Source organism: Condylostylus longicornis, unplaced genomic scaffold, assembly GCF_029603195.1.
Source record: "Condylostylus longicornis isolate FDR11 unplaced genomic scaffold, ASM2960319v2 ptg000100l, whole genome shotgun sequence".
Lineage (NCBI taxonomy): Eukaryota > Metazoa > Arthropoda > Insecta > Diptera > Dolichopodidae > Condylostylus > Condylostylus longicornis.
The window spans coordinates 2339351-2362034 of record NW_026578068.1 but is presented as its reverse complement, the minus strand read 5'-3'; the positions used below and the strand labels follow the sequence as shown (position 1 = coordinate 2362034).

Below are 22684 nucleotides of genomic sequence, written 5' to 3'. Positions count from 1 at the left end.
AAAAAATTAAGTCAAATTGCCTTAAAATCGAAATACTCGAAATTTTGTAAAATTGATTAAATTTGCGTTTATAACTCCAACAAATATCTGAAATGGCAGCACGTTTTTGTAGTTTGCTGCAGCAAGCATTTCGTTATCTCTTTTGTAAAACTGCAGAAGATCTTCTGTCTAATCGACAGTATAACATTTTTTTTTTGCTTATAGAGAGAGAAACTATTGCGAGAACAGAGAAATATTACACGAAAACTTCAAAAGTGTATTCGGTCATTTACTTAAATTGTTATAATCGAACGAATATATTTGCTAAAATATGTAGAAACTATCTAAATTTACAAATTTTCTAAATTTTGTTTAATAATGAAGATAATTCATTTTGAGAAATTCTATGAAAGAGTCTACCTTCAGAGTATAAATTTCGTTCCTCGTTTCGTTGTTAGCTGGTAGAGTTAAAGGGGCTACTTCAGCTTTCCATTGTATATTGATTTTTTTTAAACCGGTTATTACTCGTAATAATGGAAGTTGTAGCCAATTGAGTCGATACACTTTTTTATCGAAACCAAAAAGTTTCGGGGATTTCGGGTGTTAAATATTCATTTGGGCACCCTGCCCTCCTCAGGAAAGATATTTTTTTTCACAAAATTATCTTTCTGCCCCCGAGAGATTTTACCACGTTACAGATTCACCCTGTATATCTAAAATATTAAGCAAAAACAAAAAAATAAGAAGAATCAAAGAGTATGTCGTGCCACGATTTTTTTTCTTAAACTTCAATTTCAATTTTTTATTACAGAAATCTATGTAAAAAGGAAAGAATCTGATGAATTTAATTTGACAGCTTCATATTAAATAAAAAATTAAAGAAGATAATATGAAAAATATATTTTTTATTTTACATCAATCGTCTTACATTATGTTGATGTAAGAAGTGTGTAAGTCTTTGTAATGAAAAATTATGTTACATACTTTGCGCATTTAAAATAAAAAGAATTATTTCTAAAATATTTACTTATGCCGTTTGATCTTTGACTGAAATTATAATAATTCTTATTTAAAGGATTTCTAAATAATTTGAAAAAGAAAAAATCAAATATTGATGAATTTTATTCGTAATGAAAAAAAAAATATTGGTGTACTTATGTATATAGTGTTTTATTCTTTTGGAAAAAATTAGGAAACACAAATATTTCTTGTAACAATTGAAAGAATTTTAGTTAGAATTTTGGTTAGCCATACAATATAAGGATAAAACTATAGAACTCTTAACACATGAAAAAAATTCAACATGAAATTTATAAAAATAAAACCCATTGCTAAATGTTGCCCAATTTTTTGCAATCACATTCCATAGAAAAATTCTAAATAATACTAAATTTCTCATTGGATGCAATCAGATTTTTCTATTTTCGCCATTTTTTCTAGTTGTTTTCATTACAGCTGTTAAACACAAAAATTTTAGTCTTTTTAATAGCAATTTAACAGCAATTGAACAAAATTTTATTTAAAAACAAAAACCGAAAATAAATTAAATATTTTAGATGAAGAATATAGAAAAATATTTCAACAAGAATTTAGAGTGTAATATAGTAATATTGAAAGAATTTTACGGTATCAGTATTTTTAATAGAAATTTGTACTCGTCAATTCGAAAAATATAACAAAATTACCCACACATACATAATATTATAGCATGCCACTATATAAAATGAAAAAAAAATTTGTGCCTTATAATTTAAGTACAAAGAATAGAGTATTTCTTTTTTACACAGTTTCCCATAATACTTTGTGTACGATATTACAGAAATCCAATTTATAATTATTTAATACATACATACATGTATTTATTTAAAAATTTCATTAGCAAACTCCCGTAGTGATTGTGTTTTATGCGCGAATTCTCTATAATAAATTTCTTCCGTCGTTCATTTGAGATAGATTGCCAATATTTTTTTGCAATAAAATGTTAAAAATATTTTTCAAAAAAAAATAAGTATGAAATTAAATAATTGAATATTTAAATAAAAATATATGGAGCTGTAGTAAACCTAGTTGCGTTTTAATAAAAATTGAGCTTTATAATAGAACAGATTTTTACATTAACATAACTAAAAACCCTTTACTTGTATCGGTATTTAAACACTGAAGTAAAATAGAATGTTATTGAAATTTTTTATTCAAAATGGTTTTTTATTTTTAAATGGTTATTTTAGGTATTTGTAATTATTTTCTAACTCATCCGAAAGGAATTATAGGGAGGTTCAATGAAAAAATTTTATTTTATGCCGTTTATTGAAATATTATTAATTGTACAATATTATATATAAGCAATATGTAATATTGCTAATATAATTTTGTTTAAGCTTACACTAATACCCCAATACTCCTCTAGAAACAAAAAATTTTAAATGCTATCCATAATGATCTTAAATATTTTTTTAAGGAAAATAATTTTAATGAAGGCTTTGCTTGTTTGCTTGCAACAAAGAAAACACAAAAGGTTAATAACAGACATAATTCTTGAGCGGAAATTTTTTTCCTAACTTACTTTTTGATATACAACAAAAAATTTTTTTTATCTTTTTTCAATATTATAATTTTAAATTCTTCAAAAACTCTATTATATTGATTTCAAATCATTAATGACAATATTTTTTTTTTTGGAAACGACATATTTTCTTTCCATTTATTATTTCCAATAATTGTCACCATTAATTTAATTAATTAGGATACCTAAATAAACATTTCTTGCACCAACCTTTAAATATCTTCCAACATACTGATCCAAACATTTACAGTTGGCCTTTTTAAAACAATAGTGTATAATATTTAATTCCAAATATAATGCTGAAATAATTAAGGTGTTAAGAAATCTTTGCAGTAAATGGTGAACATCAATAATATTTCGAACAATTAACAATGTTTCTCTCCGAGGTATTTGAAGTTTATTCTTAACGTACACACTCTATAATTTCAATCATTTTTTTTGGTTCTTATTCAGAACTGTATTGTATTTGACACAATACAATTTTGTATAACAAAATAATCATTTGATCAAAATTTTTACATTTGTGTCGTGTGCACCGTTTTTGAATAGAAATATTATATTTTTGAGAGTTTATTAAATTTCTGGCCATATGAAAACACATTACCTACATAAAGAAGGCATTATAATATATTATAATATAATATAACATAATTATTAGAACTAAAATTAAATTACGAAAATTGAATTATTAAAATTGAATTATCAATAAAAATTAAGAGCAAACTATGAAGTATAAAATAAAATTATGCACTAATTTTTCTTATTCCTCGAATTAAAACTATGAAAAATAAAAAAGAAAAATTATTAAAAATTTTTTTTTAATTTATATGATCTTTTATGATTTTCTAATTCTAAATTATTTGGTAGTTTCTTTTTAATTATAATTACAAGATCTTAAATTTTATTATTTTCATAAATTTTAACAATTCAATATAGTTTGATTTCAAATTTTAATAGTTTTCAAAAAAACTTTTCATTATTATTCAATTTTTTTTTTATATAATTTATTTTTTGTTTTATTTAAATTTAATTTTTATTTTATAATATTATTTAAATTCATATTTTTTATTATAAATTTACTGCCATTTTTTAATTTACACTACAACCTTTACATTGAAAGTCTATGAGACTATTTTAATATTTCACTTTTTTTTTCTTGTGTTTATTATTTTATTCTATTTAATGTTATTCTCACAATAATTATTTAATTAATTAATTTTATTAATTACATTATAAAATTATATACATAATATTTTATTTCAATTTTTTTTTTTTGAAATTGGTTATATTTAAAATTCAAACTACATTTTTTATTATAAATTCTTAATAATTTCATGGAATTTTTTTTATGAAAATAAAAATATAAAAAAGAGAGAATAATAACAATAAAAAAAGAAGAAAAAAAATTAAATTTAATTTTTATCCTGATACCGTTATAATAATAGTTTACTTCTACCTAAAACTTTCAACATTCTGTTATACTTCACATTCCATTTTGTATATTAGTTTTTGTATTACAGTTTCAATATTTTTATATTATGCAATTCTTTTAGTTTTTGTTTCATTTTCATGAAAATATTGTTCTATTTTTCCAATTCCTTCTATACAGTTACGTAATTTATTTATTTATTAATTTTTGTTTTCTTTTCTTAATTAAAACTTTTCTTTCGTTTTGTTTGTTTAAAAACAGTAAGTCCTTTCAGAATTGTTTCTTTTTAAAATGCTACCTTTTGGTCTACCATTATTACTATTACCATTTTTATTATTGCTACCTGTATTAATACCATTAATAACGGTATTACCATTAGCACCACCAGTTGTATTACCACCATTTGTGCTATTATTACTATTATTATTACTATTACTGCTACCACTATTAGTATTACTTGAAACTATAGTATTTATATTGCTAGTAGAACCTGTTATCGGTGTTGTATTTAAAGTTACATTTTTTTGTTGTTTTTTAAATGGTGGTGATTCTTTACTACCACCAGCTGCTGGTAATATTATAGTTGATGGAATTGCGGTTGATGAAATAATATTACTACTAATGCTACTACCGCCACCACCACTTAAGGTGCTTACTGGTATAGTACAACCACCACTACTACTATTACTATTGCTGGTTTTAACTGAAAATTGTTGTGTATCTTGTCATCCATAGAAAAATTGTGGATTTTGTGCGACACCAGTTGATAATGTTCTTGGTGGTGTACCATCATAATGAAATGGTAATTCAATAGAAGTTTGTGCTGATAATGGTGGTGATACAACAACAACTGTAGATTTATGATGTGGTTGATTTATTGATGTTGATATTGATATCGGTTGTGGTGATATTGATGAAGATGATGATGTTGATAATTGATGTCCTATAACAGAATTTATAGTACCACCACTACCAATAACAATTGATGGTAATGGTTTTTGCTGTTGCTGTTGTTGTTGTGAATTAATTACTGACGCTGCTGGACGCCTTAAAACTCCATCACTATCCATAATATAACCAGCGGTTGGTGGAGGTTTTGTACCTGTATGAAATGTTGAACCTGTGGCAGTGGTATACTGAGCCAATGATGTAATAGGAACAATAGTACCTATATATGTATTGAAATTTAATTATTATTAAAACTTTATTAAAGCTGAAATAAAACTTTAATGAAAAATAGGAAAAAAAAATAGATGTATAATAAAAGTTATTGAATATGCACAGGCTTCTTTTTGAGGTTTCTTTTATCTTGATTTCTTTTGATCGACCTTACACGATTTAAACAAAAAGGAGAACAAAAAAAAATAAAAAAATTAAGGCTGTTGAATGCGACCGCATAGTGTAATCGATTTTTAAAGAAGAAATTGGAATCAAGGATTGGATTTGCAAATAAATGGTGTTTGCAAAAGTTTCAATATGTTAAAATTTAATTTATTTATAAAAGGTTTCATCAGTCAAAAATGTATTAAATATTCATACCTATTCCGCTACTAACATGTGTAAAAGATGAAGCTACACTTCCTGGTGGTTGGGCAGTCATATATGAATTTGTTACACCAATTATATCTGGTGATTGCCTTGTACATAATAAAGGATTTGGTGCTGCCTGTAATAACATAGTTGATGATGTATGAGATACATTTGATGGTCCTAAACTTCCATATAAACTTGATGTTTGACTATAATTTATTAAATTCTGTAAGAATAAAAGTATGACATTTTATTCATTGGAAATATTTTTTTTTAAAATTTGATTAAAAACAAAAATTCACAATAGGGGAATTTTGTTTGTACAAAATTTATATTTTTTGTCAAAATATCAACTTGACTTTCAGTTAATGACCAATATGTATACCAAATTGTTAATTTCAAATTTTATACATAATATTATGTTTATTTTATGTAACAAAGTAAACAAAATATTTTTCAATTTACCTCACTTTTTGAAACACTTGGCACTGACATCTGTACTGTTAAATCAATATCTGCATCAATTTCTGATATGCTATCATTAAAACCATTTGGTATAGTTGTTTCACCTTTTGATGAATTTGTTGAATGTTGATCTTGTGTTGCAGACTCTGCTCTCTTTCGTAACATTATTAAGCGTGTTGCAATTATAACTACACAAAATAATATACAACCAGTTCCTACTAATAATAGTATTATATAAAACTTTTCGTTGTTACCTGCAATGAAAATTAATAAAAATAAAAGTAAAAGTGTTATTCAAGTTTTTTCAATATACAATAAGTTTAATATATTTTTTAGGTTAAGCAAAATTTTCGCGTTTCACTTCCTGTAATTTACTACCCTATTTAATATTAATTCGATCAAGGCTCGAAAAAATCAAATTATACAGCCATAGAGTTATCATTATTGTATAAAAATGACTCTGACAATAAGGTTACTCTTCCGATAAAAGATGGTTGTGAATATCATAAGTTCTTATAATAGTTACCATATCCATATTTAAGATTCTTATGAAGAAGCTTAATAACTGAACCAACATTCTAAATCACAAATCCTTTTGTCAGCTGTCGTATGAGAAATTACATGGAAAACATTCGTATACAAGTTAACATGACCATTTATTTTTATGTTGAATTTCACAGTCAGTATTCATTTTCATATTTTAGAAAAATTTTTTGTATTTTTAAAGAATAATTATAATAAAATTTTAATAAAAGCAATCATTTTCTTTATACAATTCACCATATTTTTTTTTTTCTTAAATATTTAGCACTCGAAAATGACTTAACTCGTATGAATCTTTTGAAGTACATAAAAATTCAGTATTTTTTCAATATCGCTAAATAATAAAAAGAGGAGGATAACTTTTATATTTAGATTTGCAATAAGAGTACCTAAGTATGTGTATAATATAAAAATTAAAAAAATATTTCTGTCTCTTTTCTTAAAATAATTATTATTACTTTAAATGAATGTAGGCGAAATTTAATAAAAGGAACTTAGAAAATAAAGAAATGAAAAAAAAAAATGGAAAATAATTTCAGTTATATGCTAACGCAAGCATAAAAATTTAATCGGATAAAAATTTGCATAAAAAAAATGGAAAAGTTATTAAAGCAAGAAAAAACAAAAGAGAAAAATAAAATAAAATAAATTCATTATTGTAATTTATTTTCGTCTCCTTTCTTCTTTAAAAAAATTTTTTACTTATTAATTTTTATAGATTTTGTATTTTCTTATTCTTTTTACTGTTATTAAGAGGACAGATTGACAGAAAAATAAAACAAGAATATGGAAAAACTAAAGAATGAAGAAAAATATTGAGAGAAAAGATAAGGATTGGAAAAACAAAAATATATTTTTGAATTTCCGTGAAGTTCTTCATACATATTCAAATATTCAATACATACATACAAACATAAATACAATATTCATACTCGTATAATGTAGACATATTTTAGAAAATATATTCAATGACAAAATTCCATATTCTCTCATTATACATTTGTATTGTTTCTATAGGTAAATTATATGAATTTTCCCATAACAAGAAAAGTTTTTAATTATTATGTCAAAAAGGATAAATGCAATAAAAATGAATTGTTCAAAAGAAAGAGAAAAAAAATATTGATAAAAATATTAATGATACTGTTACAGTATATTTTCTTTTACTATCAAATTTGAAACAAATAATATTAGAAATTCAAATACACAAAATATCTACATAGAGCAGATTATTTAGACACATTCAATTCAAACTGAATGTACGACACAGAAATTTTAATTGCCTTTGCTATTTAAATCAGCTGCATTTAGAGTCATTCTTAAAGCAAAAATATTTTTTAATATTTTAAGACTGAAATTTACAAAGCTCACATTAAAATTTAATGAACATCATAAAAATTTAATGTGAAACTTATTTATGAGAACGACAAAATGTGGTAGTAGTAAATGAATAATTTCTATTAGTATTAATTAAATAATTTGTATGTGAGTAATTAAAGAAGAGAAAAATAGACTGCCGTTGTGCATTTAATATTTTGAGGTACTTTGCCCTTCAATAAATAATTTAAAGAAGCTCAACAGCGCTTATTCGTAACTTTTTGCTAGTCTATGTGTTTAATAAATTGAAATTACTCAAAGAAATTAGTTTGCATAACTCACATAAATGTCAAATTTTTTAAGACTGCTTATTATACATATATAAGATAAATTTATACTTACTTTCAAAATTCATACCCATTGTATGTGTCATTATTGGATTTGAACTACTTAAAGTTGGTTCAATTGTACTAGTTGTATTTGAATTTGTTGAATTAGTAGATAATCCTACAGTAATATTATTACTATTTACATTTCTTGTTAAATTACTCTGTAATTTTGGTATTGCCTCGGATTCTTTATAATAAGGATCATCATCATATAAATCATTTGCATCACCTTCAAAATCTTCTGGTTCATCAATTTCACTTACAGATTCATAACGTTCTTTAAGAACTTGTTTTGGAACTGCAATTAATTTAAATTAAAAAAAAAATTTATGTAAAATTTTAATTTTAAAATTACAAAAAAAAAAAATTAAAAAATAAATAATTGTGCCATTCGAATGAAAGACTACTGCACAGCGGATAAGAAGGTAAGATTTTTTTAACTTAACCCTCCTTTGTTCTTAAAAAAAAACTACGTTTTTATACTGCATGTGTAGATTTCTACACATATGAAATATCTATTATTTTTTTATACTTTATTCAAATCAAAATGTAGAAAAAAGTGAAAATATATTAAATTAATTTATTTGAAAAACATTTTGTGCAAACATATCTATTGTGCTCCGCTTTACAACATGATTTTTTGCAACAACAGCAGATTGTCTCATGTACGTTATTTTTTTTCTTTGAATCTTCTTCGTAGCAAATGTGGCATCTACCTCTTCCTTTGAGCTGTTCTGGAATGGTTTTTAGGCGTTTTGAAGCTGGGGCTTCGTTTTCAAAATCAGAATCCTGTTCTGTTATATTTTGAAGCAGTGATAATGACATCAAATAACCAAAAATCTCATATGTGTAGAAATCTACACACATGGGACAAAAAGAGATATTTTTAAATTAAGCAGTGACATCTACCTTAAAGTCCTTAAAATTATGTGTTTGTGGTGTTAAATAGAGAAACTAACAAAGTCATGAAGTTTCTTGATTTTGGTGACAATAGTTGCCGCAAAATTCATAAATAAAAAACTTTTTGTGTAGGTTTCTACACAAGGTATAAAGGAGGGTTAAGAAGTTTTTGTTTTATTACCAGTCATTTTGCATATCACTAGAAAAATATTGCATCTGTGTCAAAAGTATTGTAGTGCGCATTCACATGCCGAGATTAACTGAAATGCACTTTGTACAAAAAATATTTGTATCAAGATAAGCCCTTTGTTTCGGATTCGTCAGACGCAAGTTTTTTTAAGGATATAGATTAAATTGATCAGATTTTTAGAGTATAACAATTCCGAGCACCTCATGATAATTAAAGTCGATAATTTTTAATGAAATTTTAAATATGAGATATGTCTAATAAGATGATAAACTAGTAAACATCTTGTGCTAAAAGCTAAGCTTTTGTGATAGAAGTTATATAGTAGAAGTGCACAATAGAATCTAAAAGTTGAACCAATTCAGCAATGAAAAAAATACGTCATCATTTCTAGAGTCACACATTACTAATAAAAATAAGGAAACTTTAAATCTAAATTTGACTTTTCTAGCTAAATTCAGCAATATTTTATATTCGGGGATAATATTTACGTAAAATTTCAAAATAAAAAGAAACATCTATGTAAAAAAGATATGTGAAACACCAATAATTTCAATGATAAATAAAAATAGAAACAAAATATTGTAAAGCAAAACAAAAATATTCTTCACATTTTTAAATAAATATTTCCTTTTCTGAGGAAATACATAACGGGTAAAGAGACGGAAATCACGAGTAAAAAATATTTTGTTAGACATAGAAATTTAATCATCCATTTTCCGGTATAATCATTCTTAAAAATATCAAACAAAATATATTTGAATGCAATTTAAAAATTTACAATGTTGTACAATCGAAGTTTGGTTAGTCGAACTAAAAATTGCAAGCTTCTTCTTTCTAAATTAGTTTTATTTGAGTCGTTCGAGCTATTCAATAAAATAATTTTTAAAATTACGTTTTATAACTTTACGGATTTCGTAGAACTATTCTTGTTCAATGCGAACTAGAAAAAATTAAGAAAATTTTAATTTTTTGGATTCTATTCCTAAGTGTAGAACTCCAAATTTTCAAATTTTTACTTTTAACTTTCATATTTTCGTATTTCTTATTAACGAAATATTAATTAAGAATATAAAATTCAAATTATAATGCAAACTGTTATATACAATAATATTTTTCTAATTTTATCACTTTCGTATAAATTTCTACAATTATTTCATGTATTATGTCGATTACTTTGCTGAAATTTTCAGTAACAGCTAAATAAATTACTTGAACAAAACTTACAGCTGTAATCTAACCTGTAAGTTATTGTGACGAGAATTTTATATTTACATTTTTTTTTTTATTTTAAAATTTCATTTAAAAATTCATTAAAAATTCTACCGAAGTATAGCTGAAAATATAAATAAAATCTAGCTTACCTATAAAAAAAGTAGAAAAAAAATTTACTAAAAATTTTTACTTAATTAAAATTTTATTTGATTTTCATTTATTACCACACTTTATACTATAATTAAAAATAATTTTCTTTTACTATTATCGTCAATTATTATCCTTTATTATAATAATGAAAATGAAATAATAAAAAAAATTCAATTTTCTCCTTAATTTTTATAATTAAAACAAAAAGAGAATTCGCATTAAAATTTCATCAAAAAACTATATCAATATATTATACATATATTTATATGTATATGTGTATATATCCTTGATTATTATTGCAATAACAATATTAAATAATATTACCAGTATAAAAACTAATTTCAATTTAAATAAAATTCTATCCTTTTATCTATATGTGAGCATATAAAATGAACATATCATAATATAAGGACATTTTGCATACCTAAATGAACAACCTGTTTTATTTTTCAGTAGAAAAACCAAGAAAAAAATTCTAAAATTATATTTTACGACAAAAGCATAAGAAAGGTAAATAAAAGTATTCAATTCAATGGCAATATAACCCTTGTAGTCAATAGCTGCAGAACAATGAGTTTCAATAGGAGTATACCAACATTATTTTCATAATAATATATTTGAATAACATGTACACATTGATGTGCAATATATTTTGTAGGTTTATACATATAATATCATATATGTGTAATTGAATATAGTGGAGTGAGTGCATGTGAATGGTAAATGCAGATTCTAATTGAAGAACGCTTATGAGTAACCTCAATATCAAAATAACCCCAAAACCATTTTTGGTATTTTTTATATGAACTTGTTTTTTGTTTTTATTTTTTTCGGGAAATTTTATGTGGAACCTTTTTGTTTTTTGAATATTTTTGGTAGATACATCTTGTATATTTTGTAATTTGTTACAGTAAGGAGGAATCATTCAGAGCATTTACTTTTGCAATTGATTTTCAAATATTCCATATGAAAAAAGTAACATTAAAAATAGTCGAAATTTAGACAGAAATTGATTTTAATAATTTCGAAGAATTTTAAGAATTCAATTCTAATGGTCGCAAAATGTCAGTTATTAAATTAGTTAATATTCTTAGAAAATTTTCATAAAAATATAAGCAACTCAACCCTATATTTAAATTAACAAATTTTAATTTATTTTGAATTTTTGTGTTTTTTATGAATTAAAAAACTTACCACATGTGTAAACAACTTTTAAATACATTCTAGAATTACGATGACATGGTGAACCAAATGTATTTGCATCAGCAGCAAGATTACATCTCCTTCGGCCATGACATATTTGCATTACAGTTTCAGTTGCATATGAAGCAAGACATGCTGTAATTTTTAAAATAAATTAAAAAAAAATTTATTTTCACATCAGAAGACATCTTTGTAATTAAATATTACATTAAAACGATTTTAAATAGAGCCTGACCAGAGATAGTAAAGGAAAAATTATGATTAAATTCGGTAGTAGAGAATAAATTATGATTATGATTTCATGTAATTAAAAATGTAACACTATACTATTCTTATATAAAAATATCAGTTTTCTAATAAAAGAATATTTAATATTAATTACTTACTTTCTTCACGAACACCTTGTGGTTGCGGACATTGTATACTTTCATATTCGGTTCGCCCAAAACTAGCACTGTATACAGCAATTCTTGAATATGGGTTACATTCCAGTTGAACAATATCATTTTCGCATGCAACTTTACTTCGAAATTCATCTGAAAATATTTAAAAGTATATAATATAACTTATAAAATAAGCAATTAAAATGTAAAATATTTTTTAGTAGAACAATAAATAATGTAATTAAATTTCATAATGTAATTAAATTTCATAAGTATAATTATAAGTACGAAATTTTAAAATTTGAAATTATGTTTAATAAAGTTGGGTCCTAACCAATGGATTGTAAAGAAGCCGCTTTTCTGCTTATACTGCTTCTAAAATCAATCTATCTACTACATTATTTATTTTAGTTTCATTGATATACAAAATATTATTTAAAACTATTGCATACATTTAGGATGAGGGAAAAAAAAAATTGAAAAAAGGATTTAACATGACGAGTTTGAATTTGACGTTTAAGCAAGTGAATTAAAAAAATGAATTTTTGTGATGGAATGCCTTTTACCGTGAACGTTTTAAATTGTTTGAAATTTGAAAAAACTTGAAGTTTCGGAACTATAAGGTACCAAAAACACAAAATTTACAAATTTCGACAAGTGATAACTTAAGAGAGGGTGGAAATGGAAAAAAATTTTCTTTTAACAGAATAAACTACTTATTTGTGCTGGTCCTTCAGAGTCCTACGGGTGTATGGATGAATAGAGTGAAACTAATATGCGCTTTTTTTCACAATTTTTTCGGAAAAATGCTAAAAAGATTGTGTGAAATAATTGACATTGCATTTTATACTTTTCTAAGAAAAAAGTAATCTCTAGTAACTAAATAAAAACTAGAATGATTAAACTACAAACCGATTCGAAACAAAACAAAATTTTAGTTATAAAAGTTTTTTTTTTTTTTAATTTTATTAATATTTTTGAAATAGCTATTAAATCAAAATCCATTTTTTGTGTGATATTTTCAAATAAATCTTAATAATATTCTTAAATTTATTTTATTTTTAAAAGAATTTACGTGTCTAGAATTTTTAAATAAATCAAATTTTATAACACACTCTTGCCTTATAAAACTCTTTTGTTCCCTTTTTGTATTTTGTCAAATGTTAGGCAAATATGGTACAAAAAGGGTAAAATTTATACTATTGCGTTGCGAACTATGTATTTATTTTTATTATTATATAATTTTTATAAAACATTTCAAAATTAAAATTTCATTTATAATATTAAGGTTTGGAAAAATTTTATAAAAATAACCCTTGTATACAAAAGTTGTAATAGAAATTTAAATAGCAACCCGAATCATTACTAACCCGAATCAAAGTTAGTGGTTCTAATTTAGTTTGTTCTAGAATAATGAGAAATTTTGAGCAAATCATCAATATTTTAAGTAACTAATTTTTACCGAGCGCATTGCATACAATAAGAGAAGTTATGTGAGGGAAATTTCTGATGTCGAGTTTTCTGTGGGTACACACTCCTCCATAGAGTCGGTCCGTCGGTATCTAGCAAAACCAATTTGTGTGTTACACTATAATTGCATCCAATATATTTGTATAGCATAGTATGCAGGGTAACCACACTATAATATTACTCATACCTTTCATGGTCACACTAAAACTGCGGGAAATGATGGCTATGTTCGAATTATAAATGCATCAGAAATAGTTATAGAGAGAGTTAATTAAGACTTTGAATAATAAAAATTGAAAATAGTTAATTAATTCATACTATTGGTAACATAGAATACTTGATATAAATCCACGTGTAGTCAAGTATAACTCTATAAAGCAATTTATTACTTTTTATATGCCCCTTACGTTATTGTTTTAATACTTTTAGTCTTTTATTTTTTTATTAAATTTATAGTTGAGAGAAAAAAAGCAAAAACTTCCACTACATTTAAACTATAATAATTTTTATTCTCTTTTTTTTTTAATAATATTTTTTTTTTACTCTTTTATTCTATTTCCTTTTTTTGCGTTAATATTTCTATTTGTTTTATTTATTTTAATATTACGCTTTTAGTTTCTATATTACTAAGAGTAAGTCATGCTACGCCAACAATATATCATAATGTATAAGCTCATATAAATTTTATTTTTTTAGTACTTTTCATAAAAAATAAAACAAAACGCTTATTAGCTTCACTTTACCCGTCCGTGCGTGTGTCTATTTACAAAACTTTTACTACCCTTGATAGGAAGCTGAAATTTTGTACACAAGGAGATGTTTATTTAGAAATTTATTTGTTGAAGAAAATTCTTACCTATTTTCTCTCAAACTCCTAAGACTGCCAATTAGTAAATTATTATGCCTACAAAATGTTACTACATATTTCAAATGCTTACTGCATCGGAAACAGAAACATTTCCCAAAACATACAAACGCTTGAAGGTAACTACTATAATAACAAAGAGGCTACAATGTCAAATTCGACTATTACGTCTTTATAGCTAGTAGATTATTTTTAAAAAACAAAGCATTTCCACTTGTACAAGGGAAAATTGCTACTTTCCAAATCAATGGTTTGATTCTAAAATCATTGCTTTTTTCCATTCTCTATCAATAGACTCTAATTCAACATAATATTTTAAGTTATATTAATAAAAATTTTTACGATTTTAACGATTGTTTCAATTTTATGTTTTTAATGAAAACTATATACTCATCTGATATTCTAACTATGCCCTAATAATATTGCAAATATAAAGAAATATAATAAGTTTATAACCATATCGTATATCGTATCCTTAAAAGTATTAAAAAAAATTTAGCGAAAAAAAAAAGAAATTGATATGAAATAAAGCGAAATAATTTAGAAAAGATAAAAATAAGGCAATCCTAGCTTTAGGCTATTACAACAATATTATTTTAATGTAATTCATTCTTATGTATTACTGTATATACATATATGTGTATGTATATGTACATTTTAAGAAAAGGCTTTCATGTAACGTATATTGTGGCCATGGTATTAAAAATTATATGAATGTCTCTTAACATTATAAATTTATTATATTCGATGGTATTCAGAACACGAAACTTATTAAGTCGAAAAAATCAGTTTTGAGTAAATTAAGTTTAAAGTTTAAGTCACAGTGCAAACAATTAAAGATTTCTAGTTATAAAATTAATTTACTTATGTATAAATACAATGAAAATTTTACAAATTTTAACAAAAATTTTAAAATTATTTTTTCACAACTTTAAAATTCTGGATGAGAGTAATGTAGGGACATTCTATTATACAGGGAATGTAATTCCAGTTTTGTACGTAATATGCGTAATAAAATTATCCTATAGGAATAGCAAGTTATATAAAGCATGTATGTTAAGAATAAATTACATTACAAAGTATCATAAACAAAGAATACATACTTATGTAACAGGGGCCAAAAGAGTCTTAATTGACTCGAGGTTATATAAATTAAAAATCAATTGCCTAAAACTTAATCAAGAAAACATGCCGCGAAGTTCCACTATTGAAACTATAAGGTAATATACTGAATAAACGTGGACCAATAACTAAATAAGAAATACCGTAGTGATCTTATAGTACCAGGTAATTGTCAAAACGACCAGCAAGATTAATTTTTAAATTGTAATTTTCACACACTCGTACGTATAATAAAAATGTTTTAAAGGTAGAATGTCAAGTCTCTAATTAGAGGTCGTAGTTTGGTAATACGCAGACCATCCGAGCACAGCAATGAGCTATATTGCCGCTTCGTCTTAAGGAGTCCATTGAACACCATTTTAAAATTGATTGCAGACAATACAAGCTCAGATGATACATTTGTTTTATTACGCTAATAAAATAATTCTTCAGACAAGAAGTGTATGCTGGAGCCAATTAAGTTTACTATTCTACTATATTAAATAACATCTAAAACTATGAGTACTACTTTATAAAAAGTTTAATGAAATCAAGTATCATGAAAGAGACTTATTCAGTTTTGGCTGCCAATCACATAAAATTATCTCAAGCAAAGTACAAATGTATTTTACATTATAGCGAAAAGTGATATGGTTTAAAAGATTGCGAATTAAATTTTCTAAAGATTTAGAGAAATATTTACAAATATAGGGTTATGTACACATAATATATATTTATACATAAATAATACAAACGTATTATATAGACAAATAAATAAACATAATATTCTTTTAAGAATATGACTATCATAAATTCTGCCTAAAAGCACTGATTATTTTTGTTTTTACAATTTTCGATATTTTTCTCTTTGCTACTACTACTACGTATGTACATCGAAATCGATTTTATTAATATAGAAATGGCTATGCACATAAAATTTATTACATTCAATTACAAACTAAAAAAAAAACAAGAAACAATTTCCTTATATTGTGTACATTTTGTAGGCATAATAATTTACTAATATGAGAATTGATTATAATTTCCTTTAAGCCCTTGGAGTTATAAACTTACATTTACTCAAGTGAACACTTTATTATGACTATTTTCTATCTATATGATGAAAAATTATAATTGAAAAAGCTTATATATTGTGTTTTACAATATTTATAATTAATTAAATTATATAGTTAAATATATGTGTAAACCATCATATATATACATACATACATACGTTACACAAAAAATAATGTTCTTCAGCAAAGAATTCTCGGATTAATTACTACTCATATATTGACATTGTTATAATTAATTTGTTTTCAAAAAATCAATGATGCGGCTATTAAATGATTACTTCCACTTATTTTATGACAAATCAGTAAAATTAGAACTGATTTTTTAAATTTTCTAAATAGAAGTTATTATATTATTTTCACTGTGACTTAAAGATCATCTTATTCCTGACAACAAACTTATTTTTTACAAATAAATTTTGATGAAATTAAAAGAAAAATTTCAAATTATTGAAATAACAATACATTTCCTGCACTTTGCTTCTTGGCGTGTCACGAATTTTGCCTGGTCCAATCCTCATCAAAGGGTTCCGACCCAACAAAACAGCAATTTGCACCCCGCTTTTCCAACATATCTGCTTCAGCACAACTTGACCCGATTGTTCTACTAAAATAGCCGAAGTTGCCGAGACAGTTCCACACCATCTTGCAGGAAGTGTGGCAGGAATATAAAGGCTTTATGGCAGGCTAATTGTTGAATATTATTGTTATATTGCAGCCGCAATAACCTCTATCCATATTAAATTGGGCGTATCTTTCTATAACATGTATTTCTGCCTGAAAAATACTCGGATACATCCTCAAGAGCTCTAAGTATTTGACCCTTGACTCTCGATCTGGCAAGAATCTAGAGCCCTTATGGTAGCCTAACTTGCGGACACTATTGCTATATTGCACTCGCAGTAACCCTTATCCAGTTTAAACTAGGCGCACCTTTCTGTAACGTATATTTCTGCTTGAAAGATACTTGGACACATTTCCATACTATCTCGAAGTATTTTAATCTTTGGCACAAAGATACCTTAAAATCCGTATTTGTAGATATCTTCCACCCGTCGGTTTACCACCTGATGATGTGGCTTCCCATCAGGTATTCGTACAACTCCCCCCTCCAACTCTTTTTGGCTACCAGTTTTGAGGTGAAGTTTTTCTCAAAGCTGTACTTCCTAAAATATTGATGTTACTCGTATAAAAAAATTGTTTCATCTACTGCTCTACAAATACTATAATTCTTCAGTAATTTTAATTTTTAATATAAATTTTTCTTTATTAATGTTTGTAATAATATTATGTAGAGATATGTCCGAACTTACAGTTTTAAGCAAATCCTATACTCGAAAATAAAAGCAACCGGAGAATAATATTTTATGCGTTTTACCTTGCGTTTTATGATTTAATAGCTATTTTTGAAAATTTTTCAGTCAAAATGACAAGCAATTTAAATATTAAATATTTTGTTATTATTCCGAAATATTTTTTTTTTTAAATGAATAATAAAACCAACACGAAAAAATGTTATAAAAACACAAATTTTTTTATTTATTATATAACATACAAGAATTTATTTAGTAGCGTATTTTAACTATTATCCTTTAATGTTGGTTATATAATATTTCAACATATACTTGAAAAATCACATTTTTGTTACAATTTAAACATAAAAAATAACAATAAATCTTGTTCAGGTCATAAAATAGCTTTTGTAAATACAATAATCAAATAAATATATGTACTTACACACACACATATATATATACGAATAAAACCTACACATATTCAAGTAAATTGTAACACATACCTCTACTTGTAAATTAACAGTAAAAAGTAATAGGAGATACATAAAAATTTGATGTTGTAAAAAAGGGAGTCCTTATTCTACTAGCGGGGATGTACAAGTATTAATACAAATACACATATACATTCATACAACATATTTGATTTAAATCTTCTATGAAGTTAATTTTTTTCATTAATTAACGATCTAAAAAAAAGAAAGGCAAAAAATAAATCTTTTTTTTTCCTGTTTTTATTTTTATTTTATTACCAAATTATTTTATTGTCAAATAATATTAAAGCTAATTAAAAATATAATTTTATTTCACTAACTACATGAAAAAGACTTTAAAAAAATTTATTATCTATCTCTTATTAAACGTACATATTAATTATGTGTGGTCCTGTATTACATAAGTGTACACAAATCCAAACACATCTACATGTGTCTATAGTTGTGATAAAAATGTTTAAAATTAATGAAAGAGAATAATAATTTGATAATCCCAGCAAATTAATTTTATTATAAGATTTGTACTTGGTTATTATGATAATTTATTTGATGGCGGATAATTTAATTTTGTAAATTAATTTTGCTAATAATAAAAAAGAAATTAACAAATAAAAATTTTAATGATATTTTTAAGAGAATTTATATTTTTTTTTTATTTTGACGTAGGTGCGTACTAATAAACTGATGTCTTTTTATGGCATGAATATAGTGAAGAAAATTTTTGACTTTATTTCAATAGTAAAATGGTACTCAATTCAGTCGTGTATTGTACAAAGGTAAGAAAGAAGTATATGGAGGTGTCGTAAAATCCTTCAAGGTAGTTAGTTTAAAGTACAGCACAATTAAAAGTAGTTTTTATGCTAACGAATTAGTTTTTGGTAATTAAAGTCACAGTTGCCGAGAAATGGACAAACAGAAAATCCTTTCTTACAATTTCTTTAAGTAATTGGTTCTATGGAATATCCAGACTTGATAACGTGAATTTACAAAAATTTCATAAAAATACCAGGTAGATTAGATGGATGATCTACAATCAGACATTTGATTGCGACCGGATGGTTTTGGTATCAAAACAGCAAATTTGTGGTAATTGGAATGTGGCTGCCTTTATCGCACAAGTCACGTTAGTCAACCAACTATGTGGTAAATGATTTCATATTAGAAAATATAATAACATAATATAATAACATATGAAATATAATATAATATAATATAATAACATATGTTATATGAACCTACCTAACGAGATGACCCCAGAAGTATGCAATAGATACAAGTATGCAACAATATTCATGAAATTGAGAACATCTTTTCATCAAACATTTTTTTAATGTGTTTCTATCTAATTATATAATTTGTAATTCAAAGACATGTGCATCAATAATCAGTAAATTACTATGTTACATAGTATCCCCGAAAATTGTTAAGACCTTTTTAATTTTTGCAATTAATTTAAAGAGCAAAACTCGATATATGTGCATATTTATGTGAATTTTTGGTTATTTAACCTTATTACCTGAACCTTAGAATTGTTGCATAAATAATATTAAAATATCAGACCGAACTTAACAAAATATGTACAATGCACCCACACAATTGTTAGTTTAAAAAAATATTTTATTGTTTCCCTCAAAAACCAACTCAAAGGAGAATCCATGAATTTTTTCGGAAAACCATAAAACTCAAAAACAGAACTAACCTTTCTGAACTTTAAAATATTATTAAATTTAAATTAAATGAATTCAAAAGTCCCATATTCCATTTTTAATATTATTTTCTTTACATTTCATTTGAATCCTAAATTAATTTTTAAAATTTATTTCACAAAGATATTATTAAATATCAAAATTTTTTTCTTCTTTTTCAAAAAGGACAAAAACAAGTACACCATACAGAAATTTAGAGAATTTTTCATAAAAGTAATTGAAACAATATTACTAAAATTGTGATAAAAGAAAACGAATTTTAGACAAATGAAAGTAGTACAAAAATTCAGTACAGTTTTTAAGTTATTTTAAAAATTGAATTAAATAAATGAATAGAAGTTGTATTGCAGCACCATCCAATTGAAATTAAATGAAATATTTTAATTCCTTTGAAAGGTTATAAACTTTTTTAACAACTACAGCATTCACATCTTATCAATTAATAATCCAATACTTATTACTTTTTATCATTGATGTAGAGCATTGAAATGCCTTACAAATTACGATAATTCTCAATTTTTTGCAAGTATAACGTTTATTGTAGTCAATTTTTTTTAAAGAACATGAATTCAAGTAACATGGATTATAAGAAGCTCCAACGAAATACAGATTGGATGTCGAATTTTCGGTGAAAACGCACTTTTTCATATTAAGACTTTTTTGTGTGCCGATTTTATATTATTGCGTTTATAAAGAGAAATAATCAACCAATTACCTTCTAATTTAAAATTTTAATTGGGGGTAAACAATGAACCTGTACTCTTTTTTTGGAAGGATTAAAGCTAGGAAACCGAACTAGTGGCCGATTTTACGTTTGTTACCATATGTGCTGAACTAATTGATGATATTTCGTAAAATGCAATATTTGAGTTCTGCTTATCATCAAAATACACTGGCAAACTTTTCGGTGAATTCGAGTGGCACGAAGCGAAACACTGTCATGAATCAAATTTACATATTCTGAAGAATGTGAAGTTAGACAACATACACTCCAGTCAGTTATGTGCTTACCACATCAAATTTTTTTTCGAATAGCTCTCTAAAAGTCTTCCTGCTTGGTAGGGTTTTGTTCTTGGTAAAATTTAATTTTTTTTCAATACTAAAAAGAACAGACGAATGGTAAGACTAGTAATTTTGCAAGTTCTAATGAATTTTTTTTATTCATACTTACATTCGTATATACATACATATTTATGTACATATGTATGCATAAGTGCGTAATAGATTACATTTAATTATTTTTAATATTTTTTCAAATAAATTATGTTTTTTTATTTTAAAAAAGAAATTCTTTAGAAATATTCCTATTTTTGAAAACATAAATACTTGGAAACTAAAAAAAAACTTGTTTGAAATTGAGAAAAAGAAAAAAAAATTCCTAAATAATTCAATTATTTTATGAAGAAAAAAAAAACTCAAATTTAAATTGAAATTTGAAAATTAAAATTAAAAATTTTAATAAAATTTCACATCCCTCTAGATTGTTTATTTTTTTCTGTTTTAATTTTTCCTCTTTTGCTTTTTTCATTAAAATATTCTTGTTATATTTTATGTCCTTTAATTTTAAATTTCCTTTGATTAAAATTTCTTTTTTTTTTCTTATAATTTCAACTTTTTGAAATTTTAGATTTCTTTTTTTTTCTGTTCTTTTTACTAAAAATTTTGTGTGATATCTTTTTTTACTTTGATCCATTCAAATTAGTTTATATGAAAGTATGTATAGGTACATGTACGTAAAAAATACATGCATATATCCTTTTTATCTTAGTTTAAAAAAACAAGAAGAGAAAAGAGAGAAGAGGAATTGAAAAGACATGACATTTAAATCTTATCTAATGAAAAGATTGATGATTAATGAATTAATTAGTGAAAAACAAACTTAATTTAGAAGTTAAAAAAAAAAAATTTAAGATTAGAAGAATAATAGAAAGATTACATTAAATAAATGATGTTAGATAAATTAAGCTAGTAAACACGTACATATTGTAAGAAATATTAAAATTAGCTTAAATAAAGTAAAGAAAATTACTTTTCCAAATAAATTTTAAATTTTTGACTTTGATTTCCGGTATTCCAGTATTACAAATATATTTGATTGGTTTTATTTTAGGTCCTGCCATGAGTTTAACACTAATTTTATTTAAAATTAATAAAGAAAATATAAGCAGTCAACGCTGGATCTGACCATAACCAATTGAAATTGATATGCATCGGAAAACAAGGCCGCCATTGAAAACTAAGCATAAAAGACTAAATTTTATAAAAAAAAAAAATTCAGTTTTCTCCAATAGGTGACTTTCAAAATTTTTTTCTTTCTATTTACGGCGAAATTAATTTGATAACATACATAGACTAATACACAAACATTACGAAACAAAAAGCTGAAAACCTAATTCCAAGCCTTAATTCTATGACCAGTCTAATGTTTAA

At 24.7% G+C, this 22684-nt stretch overlaps 1 protein-coding gene across 1 annotated transcript in view; it reads right to left on the bottom strand.

Annotated features, from left to right (window-relative positions):
- Positions 1 to 4680: 4680 nt before the first annotated feature.
- The window catches only part of LOC129614071 (probable serine/threonine-protein kinase pats1), a 100562-nt gene continuing 82558 nt past the window's right edge, over positions 4681 to 22684 (bottom strand). Inside the window, exons 5-10 of the mRNA XM_055528459.1 lie at positions 12257 to 12406; positions 11862 to 12005; positions 8229 to 8513; positions 5967 to 6220; positions 5511 to 5727; positions 4681 to 5139 (exon numbers count right to left, since the gene is read on the bottom strand). Coding sequence (XP_055384434.1) covers positions 4697 to 5139; positions 5511 to 5727; positions 5967 to 6220; positions 8229 to 8513; positions 11862 to 12005; positions 12257 to 12406 — 1493 coding nt within the window. The 3' untranslated portion in view covers positions 4681 to 4696. The remainder of the gene's footprint in view (positions 5140 to 5510; positions 5728 to 5966; positions 6221 to 8228; positions 8514 to 11861; positions 12006 to 12256; positions 12407 to 22684) is intronic.